The sequence below is a fragment of the Salvelinus fontinalis genome, chromosome 10 (assembly GCF_029448725.1).
Source record: "Salvelinus fontinalis isolate EN_2023a chromosome 10, ASM2944872v1, whole genome shotgun sequence".
In the NCBI taxonomy this organism is placed as follows: Eukaryota; Metazoa; Chordata; class Actinopteri; order Salmoniformes; family Salmonidae; genus Salvelinus; species Salvelinus fontinalis.
Window position 1 is genome coordinate 10,042,226 of NC_074674.1, and position 18,268 is coordinate 10,060,493.

At 40.4% G+C, this 18,268-nt stretch overlaps 1 protein-coding gene across 3 annotated transcripts in view; it reads right to left on the minus strand.

The window, feature by feature from the left end:
• Positions 1 to 6,495: 6,495 nt before the first annotated feature.
• LOC129863584 (far upstream element-binding protein 3-like) overlaps positions 6,496 to 18,268 on the minus strand; it is a 28,886-nt gene continuing 17,113 nt past the window's right edge. For 2 of the 3 annotated variants that reach the window (XM_055935662.1, XM_055935660.1), the window contains exons 12-17: positions 10,134 to 10,294; positions 9,805 to 9,878; positions 9,518 to 9,594; positions 8,369 to 8,440; positions 8,042 to 8,172; positions 6,496 to 7,910 (exon numbers count right to left, since the gene is read on the minus strand). In XM_055935662.1, coding sequence (XP_055791637.1) covers positions 7,881 to 7,910; positions 8,042 to 8,172; positions 8,369 to 8,440; positions 9,518 to 9,594; positions 9,805 to 9,878; positions 10,134 to 10,294 — 545 coding nt within the window. In that variant the 3' untranslated portion in view covers positions 6,496 to 7,880. Of the gene's footprint in view, positions 7,920 to 8,041; positions 8,173 to 8,368; positions 8,441 to 9,517; positions 9,595 to 9,804; positions 9,879 to 10,133; positions 10,295 to 18,268 lie in introns of all 3 variants that reach the window. The other variant, XM_055935663.1, reaches the window with a different exon arrangement.

Here is an 18,268-nt window from a genome sequence, read left to right on the forward strand (position 1 = left end):
TATGGTATGGACCTGCTCCAGCAGAAGAAAAGCCGCCTCTATTAGGCGGTCCTTCCCTTTCATGAGAGAGAGAACGAAAGAGAGAGAGTGAAATGGAGAGAGACAACAAGGAGCCTAAGCCAATAGACTACTCAGCAATATAAATGCATAATGTCTTTAATGCAGACATGATTGTAAATAAACAAAAATCTGTTAGGGGAGTATCCATTTTTTTCAGTCGCTTACAAATTATTCAACATCCCTTTACACACCAATCAGATGAGATTTTTCTTCATGAGAGATGTCCAAGACTGCCTTCTATAAAACTCATTCCAAAAAACACCTGGTCGCCAGTTTACCAATAGTTTTAGTAAAATATAAAATGTACATTTTAATGTTACTGAGTAGGGCCGTATAACATATAGCATAGATCACATGTAAATATGGCTAAACAATTGATGAAAAATTCACGTTTCTATATTCCACTCAAATGCTATACAGCACAATGAGTACCACGATTATTTAACAGAGTGAAAATACTGTCAACTTTAAACTGGTTCAACAATTAGTTTAAAAGTTTGTCTGTCATCAAATTAAGGTCATTGGGTCTGGGAGTTGCTTAAACGTTCTTTCTCAGGCATTCCGCATTCATGTGGTTGGCAATATTAATTTTCTTCCAGGGAGTTATAGCGCGGGAATAATAGAATTGAAACAAGCTCAACGTGCTTTACCGCATTGTTCCCATGCAAAAAATGCAAAGCTGCTTTGACGTGGTTCACTTCTCTAGCCCTTGTTGAAATAAGCGGTTTAATATTCATGGTTGTTCATAGCCCTTCAGTATATTGTGACAGCGTTTAGATGAGTATATACAGCCCCTTTCTTCTCAATAGCCACAGTTCTCTCTGTTTTTTCCTCTCTATTTTTCGGGCTTGATGGACTGGGGGTAAATGAGCAGTTTTCCTTCTCTTCCAGCAGAGAGAACATCTTTATTCCGTCCCCGGCTCGCGGGTTTCCTATTCAGTTCCTCTCCAAGTAATGTCAGGGGGCTGAAAAGTGCTGCAAATCAATCTTTCATGGTGTTTTGAGGGCACTTTGACACCCATGCACTCCGCCTTTCAATCCAACAACTACAAGGGGATGGTCCGAAAAGTTGGTCTCTGACGAATGTGGACTAGAATTCGAATGGAAAAGAAGATATGGATTCTAAATGCAAAGTATAGAACGGGTTGTTTTGAATACAGAGATAGTGAAAAGGTGAGTGACAAAGCACGAAAAAAGATGACTGTGCACACAGCTGCTTTTTTTAGTTTTGTTAGGAGGGGCACCTCCTACATGTGTGTCTTTTCCCAGATGAAATGTCCCCCTCGCTGAATCTGATTCGTTCTCAGATTTATTTACATGTATTGCATTTCAGCATTTATTTTACTAAGAGGCTTCAGCTTTGAGTTAAATCGTAGGGCCAGGGGAGGGACCGGTCTTTATTAAAGAGGAATTAAATGAATTGGAATGGGGTAACGCATGGATTTGATTTACTTATATGCATTAACCTTTTATTTTTCTGTCTGGTAAAGCGATGGACACGTCAAGATCTATTGAAAAACTATTTAGGCCAATATTTTCTAAATTAAAGTGTTGCCTATGGATTAAACAATAGCCTTTAAATTTGCTATAGATTTCTTTCCAATATTTTGCAAAAAAATCTCACATTTTAGGCCTAGGGCAAGCAGCCACTAAACCTACAATTCGTAAAGAAATATGAAGTTGTATAGAATAAAGTAAAATATTGCAGATTAATCTTGTAGGCCTACAACAATTAAACTAAAGGTTCTTATATCACTACAAATTACGTTAGCCTATATATTCTTAAACTTTATATACACTATATGATATTTATTGTTTAACGGGGTTGAGCTTAAGAGTAGGCCTTTTTTATAATTCCATTTAAAACAACTTATTTTATTTCATTAATCAAATTATAGCTGCAAAGACTCATTTTATTTGTACATGGCATGTTACTTCAATATTTGTAGTCACCCATTAAATAGACCAAGCTCATAACATATTTTTTTGGAATTACTGTAAATCCATATTTCCTACCTTAAAGTCTTACATAAAACATGCTTTCCTTAAAACAGTCCTCTTAAAAAAGACAAAAACACCCCTTCAGCCATGCAATTATATAACAAGCATTCAACATTAAAGTGGGCTGAATAAATCGTATTAGAAACACCAAGCTCCTTTTAGTTTTTAAACAAACAAACATTCCCAACCGGAAGACAAATTGTCATTCATTTCGAAGCTGAATCATTCCTGTTACTAAAAAAACTACTTGCCAACTACAACCTCAGCTGAGAGGGATGGGCAGACAGGCCTCCCCTGGGCTCCTCCTTGGGGCCATTAAAAAGAGATTAAGGTAGATATCCCAGCATGGTGGATACAGTAGATCGGCTTATCTGCAGGAAAGGTGAGAGAGGGCCAGTCCCTCCCATAAAGGGGTTTCCCTGGAATGAGACAGGGGGGCAGGACACCTGCTTAACGAAACTGGAGCTTTAGAGGAGGAATGCAGATGTGCTATGTGTGTGTGTTTGAGAGATAGAGCCCCCCCAATTCCCCCCCCCTGCTCAGATAGGCAGGCTTGGTACTAAGTAAACACATTGTTAAAATGGGCAAATTAATTAGACTATAATCAAATGCTTGCATTTCATCAAATAATTTGTCTCACTGTTGACTAACCCAGACCCGTGAAAACAGACTGCACAACCATCCATTTTTCTTTGGACAGCCCTGCATAAACAAATCAATAAAGCCCATTTAATAAACTATTCATTGCTGTACAGGGCAGCTATTCAGGACCAACGTTGTGAACAGTGAATGAGCCATAATACGTACTGTCCCCTTCACATTCCACATTCTCTACATGAATACCCCTGGCGTACACCTAAAACGAAACATATACAGTTAGCGATACTATAGGGATTAGGTTTCACATGCAGCAGCATAGAGACCCTATTCAAAAATGAACGGCCAACCCCTTCATAATCATGGCTCTCAACCCATCTGGAGGTGATCTGGAGAACAACTAAATGATCACGCCTATACAATGGCCAAGCAGGCCAGGGACTGTCCGCAGGGGCTTCATATTAAAAAGCAAGAGGATCAAAATCAAGGGCTGGATTTGGAAACAGCTGCACAGTATCAATGAGGGGGGGACAGGGCCGGGCAGAGTAGGGTCCACTATGGCCGAGGCCCCCCCACGGGGAGTAAAGATGTGGGATGACAAAGCTGCTCAATAACGGTGCTCTGGGGACACCCCTGTGGACCGTTCACAAAGGGAGAGGGACAATGAGAAGAGTCAGAGACAAGAGCAAAGAATAACGGAATAAAATGTATCCAAGAATATGCTCAACCTACGCGTTTAATTTTTGGTATATACGGGAATTATAAAGCTTTGCGATAGTATAAAACATTGCCTAACTGAACTATGGGAGAACTTCAGGAGAATTTCTCCAAGTGTTTTGCCATACCTGCAAAAGTTGTTCAGCCTGGCTCTGCCTCTCCAGTCTGAAGTCGATGGTAGATAAAGCGATGTCCAAATTACATCTCATTAACTACAAGAACATACACTAAGGTTGAAAAATATGGCAAATGCAAAAATGGCATACACTAACTTGTCCACAAACCTTTTCGTGCATGGTCACAAGATTAAGTTCACGCAGTGATGATGCATTAAAATGGGTTTAACAGCAGAGTGGATCAATTAATCCCCTTTCCCTGATATTGGGATGGTTTTAGAAATCAGCCAATAGGTGGTCTATGAAAAGAATTTGGGTCGTTCCATGAAATTCGTGTCTTTTGTGTCCCTTTGATATTCAGAAATTGTGCACCAATATTGAAATTTAAGTCTGTTATATTCAATAAAATGCTCTTTAATATAGACCATGTAGAGAATGCAATCAATCTGAAATATGAAAAGTCTTCCTAAAGTTCCAAAAGTCAGCATTTTTGCATGTCTCTAACTCCAAAATGGTTCACCATTGTAAAACCCTAGTTATTTTGTTGCTCTGACAGTCATTTCTGAAGATTGTTTCATGTTAGTGATTCATTTACACCTCTCCCTCATGAAGTCAACCTTGTTACCTGAATTCTCATTTTCATTTGGTGAAACTATTCCTTTCTTAAAATAAAAATGTAACATCAAATAGTGAAATCAGTGTATAAGCAGGTGAGCTGGTCCTTTTTCTGGTGTTTTGTGGTGGAAAACTGAGCGGGTGGAGGATAACACGTCAAGCCTTCTACCCTGCAGGCTAGAATGTTTTTAATGAAAAAAATGTGAAGCTCGCATTCAATGGCCACTCCCTGTTGCACACAAGCTTCCATGCCCGTCACAATATGATTTATGGAGGATTTAAGATTAACTAGACAACCCTGTTAAAGCCAATCCGGTTTCTTTATTTTGAATTTAAGTCATTTTATTTAACCTCGAGATGGGAAAATATGTTTATGAAATTGAACATGTGCTCTTTGACAGAATGACAAAATTAGGTGAAAACAAAAGACATATTTTTTTTTTTTACCAAGTTACACATCTCCAAAGGCACCAAATTGGGGGAACTTGCATATATATATATAGACATACATACATGTACAATAAGAAACCACAATTGCCATATTCATACAGCTGAGATCACACAGGACCTTGTGGTAAAGAAAAAACACCTTTTAACTGATTGTATGGGAAAATCCAAATAATTCCAGTTCTGATCCACCTACACATAGGTGAGTAAAGGCAGGGGGGGGGGGGGGGACTTCTGCATGTAAATTGCTTATTTACATATAGGGGCAATTGATCAGTCTTTGGGAAACAAAAAAAAAAAATAATCCTCCTGACTTTCCCAATGGGCAAGTGCATTTTAGACTTTGGCAATCACTGCCATGCATCTTCTGGACATGTATATGAACTTTACACATTTGTATTGTTTCTTCATGTCTTAAGGTATGGTTGCCAACTGCCAAGCAAAGAAAAAAAACAAGAGAAATGGTATGAAAAAAAAAAAATGTACCATGACATAAGAGCACTCAGAAAATATTCTCACCCTAGACTTTTTCCACATTTTGTTGTGTTAATAGAAGGATAAATTTCCCTCCGAGCATGGTGAAGTTTCTAATTGCACTTCGGATAGTTTATCATTTATACTTAGTCACTACAAAAGATACAGGAGTCCTTCCTAACTCTGTTGCCGGAGAGGAAGAAAACCGCTCAGGGATTTCACCATGAGGCCAATGGTGACTTTTAAACAGTAAGATTAATGGCTGTGATAGGACAACACTGAAGATGGCTCAACATTGTAGTTATTCCACAATACTAACCAAAATGACAGTGAAAAGGTCTGCACGGAATAAAAAAGTATTTCAAAACATGCATCCTAAGGCACAAGTTTTTTTTTTTAAGAAAAAAAGAGGAAAAATCAAATTTCTCCTGAATACAAGGTGTTATGTTTGGTGCAAATCCTACACAACACGTCAGAGTACCACGCTTCATATTTTCAAGCATTGTGGTGGCTGCATCATGTTATGGGTATGCTTGTCATCGTCAAGGATAAGGGATAGTTTTTTGGGGGGGGGGGGGGGGGGTTAAAAATAAACTGAATAGAGCTAAGCACGTGCAAAAATCCTAGCGGTAAACCTGATTCAGTGTGCTTTCCAGCAGACAGACAAATTCACCTTTCAGAAGGACAATAACCTAAAACAAGGCCAAATATACACTGGAGTTGCTTACCAGGACAACATTGAAAGTTACTGAGTGGCCTAGTTACAGTTGACTTAAATCAGCTAGAAAATCTAAAAAGGCAAGAGTTGGAAATGGCTGTCTAGCTTGACAGAGCTTGATGTATTTTAGAACGTGCAAATATTGTACAATCAAGGTGTGAGAAGCTCGTAGAGACTTACCCAGAAAGACTCACAGCTGTAATTGCTGCCAAAGGTGATTCTTATATGTATTGACTCAGGCGTGTGAATACTTATGTAAAATTAGATTTCTGAAGTTCATTTAATACATTCGCAAAAAAATATAAAACGTGGTTTTCACTCATTATGGGGGTTGTGTGTGTAGTAGATGGGTGAGAAAAAAGAAAAAAATACTTTCATCCTTTTTGAATTCAGGCTGTAACAAAATGTGGAAGTCAAGGGGTATGAATACTTTCTGTAGGCACTGTAGCAACTAATAAAGATAGTATACTTCAACCACAAGAGAGGCTTGCGGAACATTTATTTGAATTTGTGAACTGGCAAAGTGATTTTCTATTGAAAAAAAATATATTTTCTGTTTATACAACATACCATACAGTTTGACCTTTATATTTACTTCATGTATAGCGAATACTCAGTCTTAAAACAGAGCGCGGAGGAAAGGTTTCACAGTTTAAACCCAATAAAATCATTAACACTCAATACTGGAATGCGACAAGAAAACTAAGCTTTCAAATGGCAAAATAAAACAATTTTAACAGAACACAAAGGTAGTCTTGATGTTTTTAATACACGGTTACCTGTACATATGAGGAAAAAACACTAAAATTAAACATTTTGAAATTATAATATCCCTTTTCATTAAGCAATGAAGTTAACACTAGATTCATTTTGTAACTAATCAATCATACATATAATAGATCACACAAAGTAGAAAGAAAAATGAATTAAAAAGTTTAGCATTGGACTGTACACGAGTCCACAGTGTGTACTGGATGGGGCATTAGGGAAACTGGGTGGTACCAAATAAGACAATTTTGATCGTAATACTTAGCATATAAAAAACTACAATTAATTATTACACAGGTAGAATCCAGAGGCTTAGCAGTCTTGAATTATTTAGGTACAAAACATACATAAAAACCTGGCATTTCTCATTTTTGTCCATAGCAAGATGCAACATCAAATTTCAAATTACACATTCACGATCTTTGAACATTTTCAGTATGAAAACAGAACAGAAAAACAGGGACAGTTTTCCTGTGATAATGACTCCATGAAAAAAACTTCTTTGATTTAATTATATATATATTTTTTAAATAAAGTATTTAGTCAAGTATCTGAGCATACATACATAGTTTAACAAGATAGCAAAGGCAAATAACTCACAAAATGCAACATCCCATTTTCCCATATCAGATCATTGTAATAAATTATTCATTACATTTTCATATGCCTAAAAAAAATTCATCTAAGAACTACAAGTTAAACGCCTGTCAAAATATTAGAGAATCCATCTTTGTTTCAAAAATGAAATATGATATTGCACCTTTTTTAAACCAGAGTACAATAAAAGACAATGGAAAACAATACAAAGCACAACAGGAATTAAATTAGGAATTGACTGCCATTTGCCAACATCTCGTATTTTGCAACAAAATTATACATTTTCCTGTAACAAAATATCACAGTTATCTCACTGAATTAAAATGCTTTTTGTAAAAGGAAAAGAAAACATTTTTACACATTCTTAAAACATCTTATGACAAAACAAAAATTCATTCAAGACTGCTAAGCCCATAATTGCGATTTTATTGCAACAGAACTAGAAAAAATAGATTATATTGCGTTTACTGAAAAGTTACAACTCCGGGGTTCGTTTTGGCAATGTAATTTGAATCAAAAAGGAAAAAATAGAAAACAAAACAGCTCTCTCATAAGTCCAAAAGGGATCCCGGAAATTGTCAATTCAAAATAATGGTGTACACAAGTATTTAGTAACAATTAAATGTTCCTGATTTAGAAATATTCTTTTTTAAATTGTATAAGTCATTCTACAGCTAGTGTTTCTCACTAAGAAAAAAGTAAAAGTCTTCAAGGCGTTGCAAATCTAGAAACCTCTGTTACAAAAGGTTTGTTTTCATCCTCTCAGTGATTCAAAAATCTTCAACTAAAGGGTGTCCTCTCTAATGATCCTGCAAAACAGGTTCACATCAGTGACAATGGACAGACATTTACAAGTTACAGTACATCTATTTACAGAAACCACTTAGTTAAACAGGTGGAGAGGGTGCTAAGAGATGGAATGGGTTCTCACCTGAAGTCCTGGGGCTGGTGTCTGCTGTGCACCCTGGCTATAGTAGGCCCCCTGCTGTCTGTAATACTCCACCCAGGCAGCACTGTAGTCCGGAGGGGAGCTCTGCTGGGAGCCGGGGCCTGCTGCCTGGCCTGGGGAGAGGGTGAGCACAGGGTAGAGGATTGGGGGTGACAGAGGAAGGTCAGGGGAGAGGGAGTTCGAGGCACCAGAGCATAGAGCACTACTGACAGCATCAAACAGTGAGCAGAAATCTACTTCCTCTGATGTTGTGCACTCAAAAGGCAAGTCTATTGGAGGAGTTCAGTGGCCACGTGGGTGTAATCTTACTCTGTTTCTTGTAGAAATCCTCCCATGCTTTGCTGTAGTCAGAGCCACTGCTCTGGGCTTGGCTCTGCTGACCTGGGCACAATAAAACAAGGATGAGTCAATACAATACACACCAAACCAGCTACCAAGATCGCCCCAATTCATGTGTTTGGCTCCATAAATTACATTTCTTCCAACTCAAATATATTCAATTATTCAAACAAATGCTAATGTACATTGGTGATAAAATCAAGAGTCTGCCCATTACACCTTTGAAATGGCATTGATACACTAAGCAATCCAGCTGCACAAACATTTAACCAAAATGGTGAACTTCTGACTTCAATCATCAGCGTCAAATGGTGTCAAGGTGACATGACGTTTCTTTGCACGAAACTTCTTTAAACAAGGGCATGGGTAAGGTTTGAGATCTGGTTCCGAGGTGTATACTGCGCACAACCCTAACCCTAAGTGGAGGTGTTATACAAGCGAGAAGGGGTAGGAGCTCCATTCTCTGTTCTCCCCCAGAAGACTGACTCTTGCCTATCTTTTTAGAATACGGCTCCCATGCTTTGGAATAGTCCATCTGGCCGGTCTGTGATCCATTGAGACCTGCAACCAGACAGATAACACTGTTGGAGGACAGAGTTACTGCTTGAGGGTCTTTCAATGGAAGCTGAGGCTTACCATCCAGACATGTCCTGCTGTATCCTATGGCTTGTGGCCCCTACCCAAACTTAGCCCAAACCCTAACTAGAACTTCCATCAAGTGAAAATTGGCTTTGAAATTTGGAGAAACAATGAAGGAAACATTTTTAAGTAAACCCATATCTGGACGGTTAGTCACATTTTGAATGCAAGAACTACCCTGCCCTGCATTGCGAAAACCAGCCTTCAGTCTTTAATCTCTCCAATTCCTTGTATTCCTAGAACATTTCTGTTCAACTGGCAAAGTCTTGTCAGTAAGCTGAGCAGAGAGCATAAGACATAGCTAGTTTTAGTCCTCCTTCCACCTCTTTGTCCTCTTTCATTTCTCTGGGAGGGACTGTTATGCCTAGCATTATTTTGATGATTGCATGGTCTCCATATATCAAGGAATTGTAGTGAAACGGCAGACCGATATTGGTATTAAGTGTTATGGGTATCCCACCCTGAACCTAACTAACTTACTGGGGTCCTGCTGGCCCGGAGCCTGCCATGTCTGATATGTTGTGCCCCATCCTCCTGTCAGGAATGTCTGGGGTCCACTAACACCACAAAAACAGAGATAAGCATGTTAGACAGTTTAAGAGACCTACGGTCACAGTTTATATTTATACTAATTGTGTTGGCGTGGGAATTGCTAAATCATTGTTTTGATATTTTGGTCAGTGTAAGTAGCAGCCGAGAAGGTAGATGAAAGCATGTTAGACAAATGTAACAGTGGTAAAAAGTGGGGAGACCAAGAAGCTACTCACTTCTGATGCGGGGTAGTTGGTCCTTGGCCAAATGGGTTCAGACCAAAACTGCTGTTGCCCCCCATTCCGGAGGCCTAGACGAGAGAGCAAGAAAGGACAGGAGACCACACTTGTGGTTAAACGGGGGTGAACAGGCAAGGCCAAAGGGCAGCGCTGGCCGCTGACGCACTCCATTAAGTCCATTTGATGGATTCTTCATGTTTAACCCCGGGTGACATACTGGTGGACGGTAGGGGCACAAGAACCAGTTGCACCCCCCTTTTGACATGTGCCCTCATGAATATCAGGCCAGACAATAGCTTTGGGGGGGGTATAAAAGGACCACCTACCCCAATCTTCTCATCGATCAGCTGGCGGGCCATTTCCATCTGCTGGTGGGTGCCGCGGATGGAGAAGATGCGCACGTTGGGGTCGGTGTTAGGCGGCGGGTTTCTCTGCAGCTCCACGTGCGCTCCGGACTGCTGGTTGATGTTCTTGATGGTTTCTCCACCTTTTAGGGAAGAGGAAATACACAAGTTTACATTTTACCTCCAATCAATCAGTTAGTAAAAAGCACCAACACTTCTTCCCCCGCTGTCTGGTTCTTAAAAAGCACCAACACTTCTTCCCCCGCTGTCTGGTTCTTAAAAAGCACCAACACTTCTTCCCCCGCTGTCTGGTTCTTAAAAAGCACCAACACTTCTTCCCCCGCTGTCTGGTTCTTAAAAAGCACCAACACTTCTTCCCCCGCTGTCTGGTTCTTAAAAAGCACCAACACTTCTTCCCCCGCTGTCTGGTTCTTAAAAAGCACCAACACTTCTTCCCCCGCTGTCTGGTTCTTAAAAAGCACCAACAGTTCTTCCCCCGCTGTCTGGTTCTTAAAAAGCACCAACACTTCTTCCCCCGCTGTCTGGTTCTTAAAAAGCACCAACACTTCTTCCCCTGCTGTCTGGTTCTATCCTTTAGGCTTCACCACACGTACCTAAACTCAACCGACTGAGGGTTAGTTGTAGTGATACCTACACCTTCATCCCCATTCTATTTTAACATCCGTGCTAATCAGAGACAAAGGACGACAACACTTCCTCCCCCACGCTGACGAATCAGACGGCAGCTTCCTGACGTGAAGGAGAGCAATTAAACCAGCAGGAAGAAATGAAACTTAGATGGGGGAGAAAAGACAAATTAAAGCGTATCCTCTTTCTGGGATGTCGTTAGTCTCCTTTTGCTTTCCCGACTCCATGTTGCATTGTGGGGAGGGGGGGATACAATTACAACCTCTCCCCCCTCCTGCCATCCCAGTGAAAGGAGCGAGGGGGCTGTCCCAACATCAATTACACATTTGTTCACTGGTGGCTGACACTGGGCTGACCCCAGCTGACCTCGCAGTAAAAACGCTCATCCAAACCTCTCCTCCTCCCGTAGCCTCTTCCCTGCTGCCAATAGACTACACATGGGCCATTAACCCATTGTCAACCAAATGAAACTTCTGCCTTAATGAAGCCATTATGAGGTCCCCCCAGTCAGACAGCAGAGGGGAATGAAGAGCCACACTATTCATTTCATGAACTGGGCCTCGCTGGGACCACATCATACGGCCTTATTATTGAGACTGGTTTAGTAAGCTGGACAAAAAAGAAGGGGATATAAAGTGCAACTGGCGAGGGACTTAGGGTAAGGGGGAGGGAGACCAGACAAGTTGGCCAGCAGTATGGGAAAATCAACCAGGCGCTTAAACTTAAGTGAGAATCAAATGAAATGTTATTTGTCACATGCTTCGTAAACAAGTGTAGACTAACAGTAAAATGCTTACTTACGAGCCTTTCCAAACAATGGATAAAAAAAAAAAAAAACAAGGAACAAATACAATGAGTAACAATAACTTGGCTATATAAATGGGGTATGAGTACTGAGTCGAGGTGCAGGGGAACGAGGTAATTGTGGTAGATGTACATATAGGTAAGCATGAAGTGACTAGGCAACAGGATAAACAGTAGCAGCAGCGTATGTGATGAGTCAAGAGTTCATGCAAAGAAACAGTTAATGCAGATAGTCAACCAAGAGCTACACAGACTAACTATTTAGCAGTCTTATGGCTTGGGGGTACAAGCTGTTCAGGGTTCTGTTTGTTCCAGACTTCGGTACCGCTTGCCGTGCGGTAGCAGAGAGAACAGTCTGACTTTGATGGCTGGACTCTTGGACAATTTTTAGGGCCTTCCGCCGTAGAGGTCGACCGATTAATTAGGGACGATTTCAAGTTCATAAAATCGGTATTCTGCCTTTTTGGACACCGATTACATTGCAGGCAGACAACCTGTTACGCAAGTACAGCGTCAATGGGGCCTTGTGGCTGCAATGAGTCAAGGTAAGTTGCTAGCTAGCGTTAATCTTAAATAAAAAATAAACAATCTTCACATAATCACTAATTAACCTTGTAATATCATTAACCATGTGTTGTTAACTAGCTTGTCCTGCGGTGCATATAATCAATGCAGTGGCTGTTAATTTATCATCGAATCAGAGCCTACTTTAACTTCATCAAACGGGTGATGATTTAACAAAAGCGCAATCTTGGCACAAATGTACCAAACAATAATCATCAATGCCTTTCTTAAAATCAATACACAGAAGTATATATTTTTAAACCTGCATATTTAGTTAATATTGCCTGCTAACTTTAATTTATTTTAACTATGGAAATTGTGTCCCTTCTCTTGCATTCAGTGCAAGCAGAGTCAGCGTATATGCAACAGTTTGGGCCACCTGGCTCGTTGCGAACTGTGTGACCGTAACTCATTTGCCAGAATTTTACATAATTATGACATAACATTGAAGGTTGTGCAATGTAACAGCACTATTTAGACTTAGGGTTGCCACCCGTTCGATAAAATACAGAACGGTTTGTCGTATTTCACTGAAAGAATAAATGTTTTGTTTTCGAAATGATAGTTTCCGGATTTGACCATATTAATGACCTAAGGCTCGTATCTGTGTTTATTACATTATAATTAAGTCTGATTTGATAGAGAAGCCTGACTGAGCGGTGGTAGACATCAGCAGGCTCGTAAGCATTCATTCAAACAGCACTTTACTGTGTTTGCCAGCAGCTCTTAACAATGCTTGAGGCACAGTGCTGTTTATGACTTCAAGCCTATCAACTCCCGAGTTTAGGCTGGCAATACTAAAGTGCCTATAAGAACATCCAATAGTCAAAGGTATATGAAATACAAATGGTACAGAGAGAAATAGTTGACGCGTCATAATTCCTATAATAACTACAACCTAAAACTTCTGAACTGGGAATATTGAACCACCAGCTGAGCAAGGAATTTACGTTAGCTATTTATTTTATTTTTTATTTATTTTTTCCCATGGCACATATTGCACTTTTTTACTTCAACACCGTTTTTTGCATTATTTAAAACAAATTGAACACGTTTCATTATTTATTTGAGACTAAATAGATTTGATGTATTATATTAAGTTAAAATAAGTGTTCTTGTTAATTCAGTATTGTTGTAATTGTCAATATTACAAATATATATAAAAATCGGCATTGGCTTTTTTTGGGTCCTCCAATAATAATAATAAAAAAAAAAAAAAAAAAAAAAAAAAAAATCGGTATTGGCGTTGAAAAACCATAATCGGTCGACCTCTATTCTCCTGATAACGCCTGGTATGGAGGACGTGGGTAGCAGGAAGCTCCGCCCCAGTGATGTACTGGGGTCGTACGCACTATCCTCTGTAGCGCCTTGTGGCCGGATGCCAAGCGGTGATGCAGCCAGTCAAGATGCGCTCAATGGTGCAGCTGTAGAACTGAGGATCTGAGTGGCCATGCCAAATGTGTTCAGTCTCCTGAGGGGGAAAAGGCATTGTGTGGACCATTCCTTAGTGATGTGGATACCGAGGACCATGAAGCTCTCGACCCGCTCCACTACAGCCCTGTCCAAGTGGATGTGGGTGTGCTCCGGCCACCGTTTCCTGTAGTCCACGATCAGGTCATTTGTCTTGCTGACATTTAGGCAGCTCTACCGTTTAGCTCAATGCAGATGTTGCCTGTAATCCATGGCTTCTGGTTGAGATACATACGTACCATCACTGTGAGGACGACCTTGTCGACGCACTATTAATGAAGCCGGTGACTGAGGTGGTAAACTCCTCAATGCCATCGGATGAATTCCATAACATATTCCAGTCAATGCTAGTGAAACCACCATGTAGCCTAGCATCCGATTCATTGCACTACTTCTGTATTGAGCGTGTCACTGGTACTTCTTTTTTTAGTTTTTACTTGTAAGCAGGAGGATATAGAGATATATATATACACTGCTCAAAAAAATAAAGGGAACACTAAAATAACACATCCTAGATCTGAATGAATGAAATATTCTTATTAAATACTTTTTTCTTTACATAGTTGAATGTGCTGACAACAAAAGCACACAGAAATTATCAATGGAAATCAAATTTATCAACCCATGGAGGTCTGGATTTGGAGTCACACTCAAAATTAAAAGTGGAAAACCACACTACAGGCTGATCCAACTTTGATGCAATGTCCTTAAAACAAGTCAAAATGAGGCTCAGTAGTGTGTGTGGCCTCCACGTGCCTGTATGACCTCCCTACAACGCCTTGGCATGCTCCTGATGAGGTGGCGGATGGTCTCCTGAGGGATCTCCTCCCAGATCTGGACGAAAGCATCCGCCAACTCCTGGATAGTCTGTGGTGCAACGTGGCGTTGGTGGATGGAGCGAGACATGATGTCCCAGATGTGCTCAATTGGATTCAGGTCTGGGGAACGGGCGGGCCAGTCCATAGCATCAATGCCTTCCTCTTGCAGGAACTGCTGACACACTCCAGCCACATGAGGTCTAGCATCGTCTTGCATTAGGAGGAACCCAGGGCCAACCGCACCAGCATATGGTCTCACAAGGGGTCTGAGGATCTCATCTCGGTACCTAATGGCAGTCAGGCTACCTCTGCCGAGCACATGGAGGGCTGTGCGGCCCCCCAAAGAAATGGCAGCCCACACCATGACTGACCCACCGCCAAACCGGTCATGCGTCTCCAGACTCTGTCACGTCTGTCACATGTGCTCAGTGTGAACCTGCTTTCATCTGTGAAGAGCACAGGGCGCCAGTGGCGAATTTGCCAATCTTGGTGTTCTCTGGCAAATGCCAAACGTCCTGAACGGTGTTGGGCTGTAAGCACAAGATTAATTTCCCTGCATTAAAATCAACAGCTACTAGGAGCACTACCCGCAGCTATGCATTTTCTTGTTTGCTTATTGCCCCGATACAGCTCCTTTAGTGCGGTCTTAATGCCAGCATTGGTTTGTGGCGGTAAATAGACAGCTATGAAAAATCCAGTACCAGTCAAAAGTTTGCACACACCTACTCATTTAAGGGTGTTTATTTATTATTTTCTACACTGTAGAAAAATAGTGAAGAAATCACAACCATGAAATAACACATATGGACTCATGTAGTATCCAAAAGTGTTCAACAAATCAAAATATTGTTTATATCTGAGATTCTTCATAGTAGCCACCCATTGCCTTGACATCTTTGCACACTCTTGGTATTCTCTGAACTTGCTTCACCTGGAATGCTTTTCCAACAGTCTTGAAGGAGTTCCCACACATGCTGAGCACTTGTTGGCTGCTTTTCCTTCACTCTGCAGTTAAAACTCATCCCAAACCATCTCAATTGGGTTGAGGGGGCGGGTGATTGTGGAGGGCAGGTCATCTGATGCTGCACTCCTCTGATGCTGCACTCACTCCTCTAATAGCCCCTACACAGCCTGGAGGTGTGTTGGGTCATTGTCCTGTTGAAAAACAAATGATTGACCCACTAAGCTCAAACCAGATGGGATGGCGTATTGCTGCAGAGTGCTGTGGTAGCCATGCTGGTTAAGCGTGCCTTGAATTCTAAATAAGTAACAGACAGTGTCACCAGCAAAGCCCCATCACACCACCTCCTCCATGCTTCACGGTGGGAACCACACATGCAGAGCTCATCCATTCACCTAGTCTGCGTCACAATGACGGTTGAAACCAAAAATCTCAAAATTTGGACTCATCAGACCAAAGGACAGATTTCCACAGGTCTAATGTCCATTGCTTGTGTTTCTTGGCCCAAGCAATACTTCTTATTGGTGTCCTTTAGTAGTGTTTTCTTTGCAGCAATTTGACCATGAAGGCCTGATTCACGCAGTCTCCTCTGCCAGTTCATTTTGAATTGTCACTTGAACGCTGAAGCATTTATTTGGGCTGCAATTTCTGAGGACGGTAACTAATGAACTTATCCTCTGCAGCAGAGGTAACTGGCTTCTCCTTAACTGTTGCGGTCATCATGAGCCAGTTTCATCACAGCGCTGGATGGTTTTTGCAACAGCACTTGAAGAAATGTTCAAAGTTTTTGAAATTTTCCAGATTTACTGACCTTCATGTCTTAAAGTAATTTTGTTTCTCTTTGCTTATCTGAGCTGTTCTTGACATATGGACTTGGTCTTTTACCAAATAGAGCCATCTTCTGTATACCACCCCTATTTTGTCACAACACAACTGATTGGCTCAAATGCATTGAGGAAAGAAAATCCACTTAAGGCACACCTGTTAATTGAAATGCATTCCAGGTGACTACCTCACGAAGCTGGTTGAGAGAATGCCAAGAGTGTGCAAAGATGTCAACAAGGCAAAGGGTGGCTACTTTGATAAATCTAAAATATTGTTTGATTGGTTTAACACTTGGTTACTACATGATTCAATGTGTGTTATTTCATAGTTTTGATGTCTTCCTTATTATATTACAACGTAGAAAAAAGTGAAAAGAAAAACCCTGAAATGAGTAGGTATCCAAACAGTTCACTGTTAATGTAGATACAAATCTTTGTAAATAGTATGTCTGCAGCTTATCGTGAGGTATTGTTACTCTGCCAAGAAAACCTAGAGACTTCCTTAACATTAGAGATAAGGCAGACCAGCTGTCGTTAACAAAAAGAAACAACCCCACTAACTTTATCCGAAGCCGCCTTTCAGTCTTGACAATGCATAGAAAAAACAGCTAGATAATTATCCATGTCCTTGTTCAGCCACGACCCAGAGAAACATAAAATATTACAGTTCTTCAGGTCCCGTTGATGGTCTCGAACGGAACTTGTCCATTTTCTCAAGTGATTGTACGTTCGCCAATAGAACCGAAGGTAGAGGCAGTTTATTTACTCGCCGAAATAGTCGTCAGGGAGCACAATCATTTGCCTCTCATTTGTCTGCTCCAAGAATGTTTCTGAATGCAAATGAAATTCAAGCAAGTTTATTAAAAAAAGTTATTCCTTGAATAAGAGTTGCGGACAAGAATAGAAGTATTCTTTCAGTTGAATGTTAATATCTCCACAGTTTACATAAACCACAACAAAGAGATGGGTCTAAAACCTTACACATGTTCAGAAGATCATTTTTTTACCTTAACCCCCCTTACCCGGATGATGCTGGGCTAATTGTGTGCCGCCCTATGGGACTACCAGTCATGGCCGGTAGTGACACAGCCTGGGATTGAACCCGGGTCTGTAGTGACACCGGAAACACTGCAATGCAGACCGCTGCGCCACTCGGGAGGCTGGAAGATGACTTGTCTAGAGTAGCATCCCGCAAACAATTAACCCCCCCCATAAAATATTCACGTTACATTGACATAGTATATGTCATTAATGAATTTTGGGTCATCTTCAATTGGGAAATAACAGTTCAGTAAAGTGACTTTCATGTGCAACATTTCCTATTATAAAACATCCATTTGGGTATGTAGTGATACTTGTAGAATTAAAAATGGGACAACAAATACTCAAAATCCAGAGAAGTATGTGGAGGAGAATACCAAACCATGCAAAGCATAAATTGCATGGAATGTTTAACATGATTCTTGAATCACTACCTCATCTCTGTAAAACAGTAAGAGTAATGTTTGTAATAGGAGAAAACGGAGGATGGATCAACATTGCAGTTACTCCACAATACTAACCTAAATGAGAGTGAAAATATGGAAGCATATACAGAATAAACATGCATCCTGTTTGCAAAAAGGTACTAAAGTAAAAGTGCAAAGAAATTCAACTTCCTGAATACAAAAAATAAGGCCAAATATACAAGTTGCTTACCAAGATGACATTGAATGTTCCTGAGTGGCCTAGTTACAGTTTTGACTTAAATCAGCTTGAAAATCTACAGCAACATTTGAAAATGGCTGTCCAGCAATGATCAACAATCAACTTGACGGAGCTGCCAAAGGTGATTCTAACATGTATTGAGATATCTGTATTTAATTCAACAAATTTGCTAAGATTTCTAAAAACATGTTTTCACTGTCATTATGGGGTATTGTTTGTAGATGGATCAGAAAAATACATTTACTCCATTTTGAATTCAGTCTGTAACAACATGGATTAGTCAAGGGGTATGAATACTTTCAACAGGCACTAACATATATA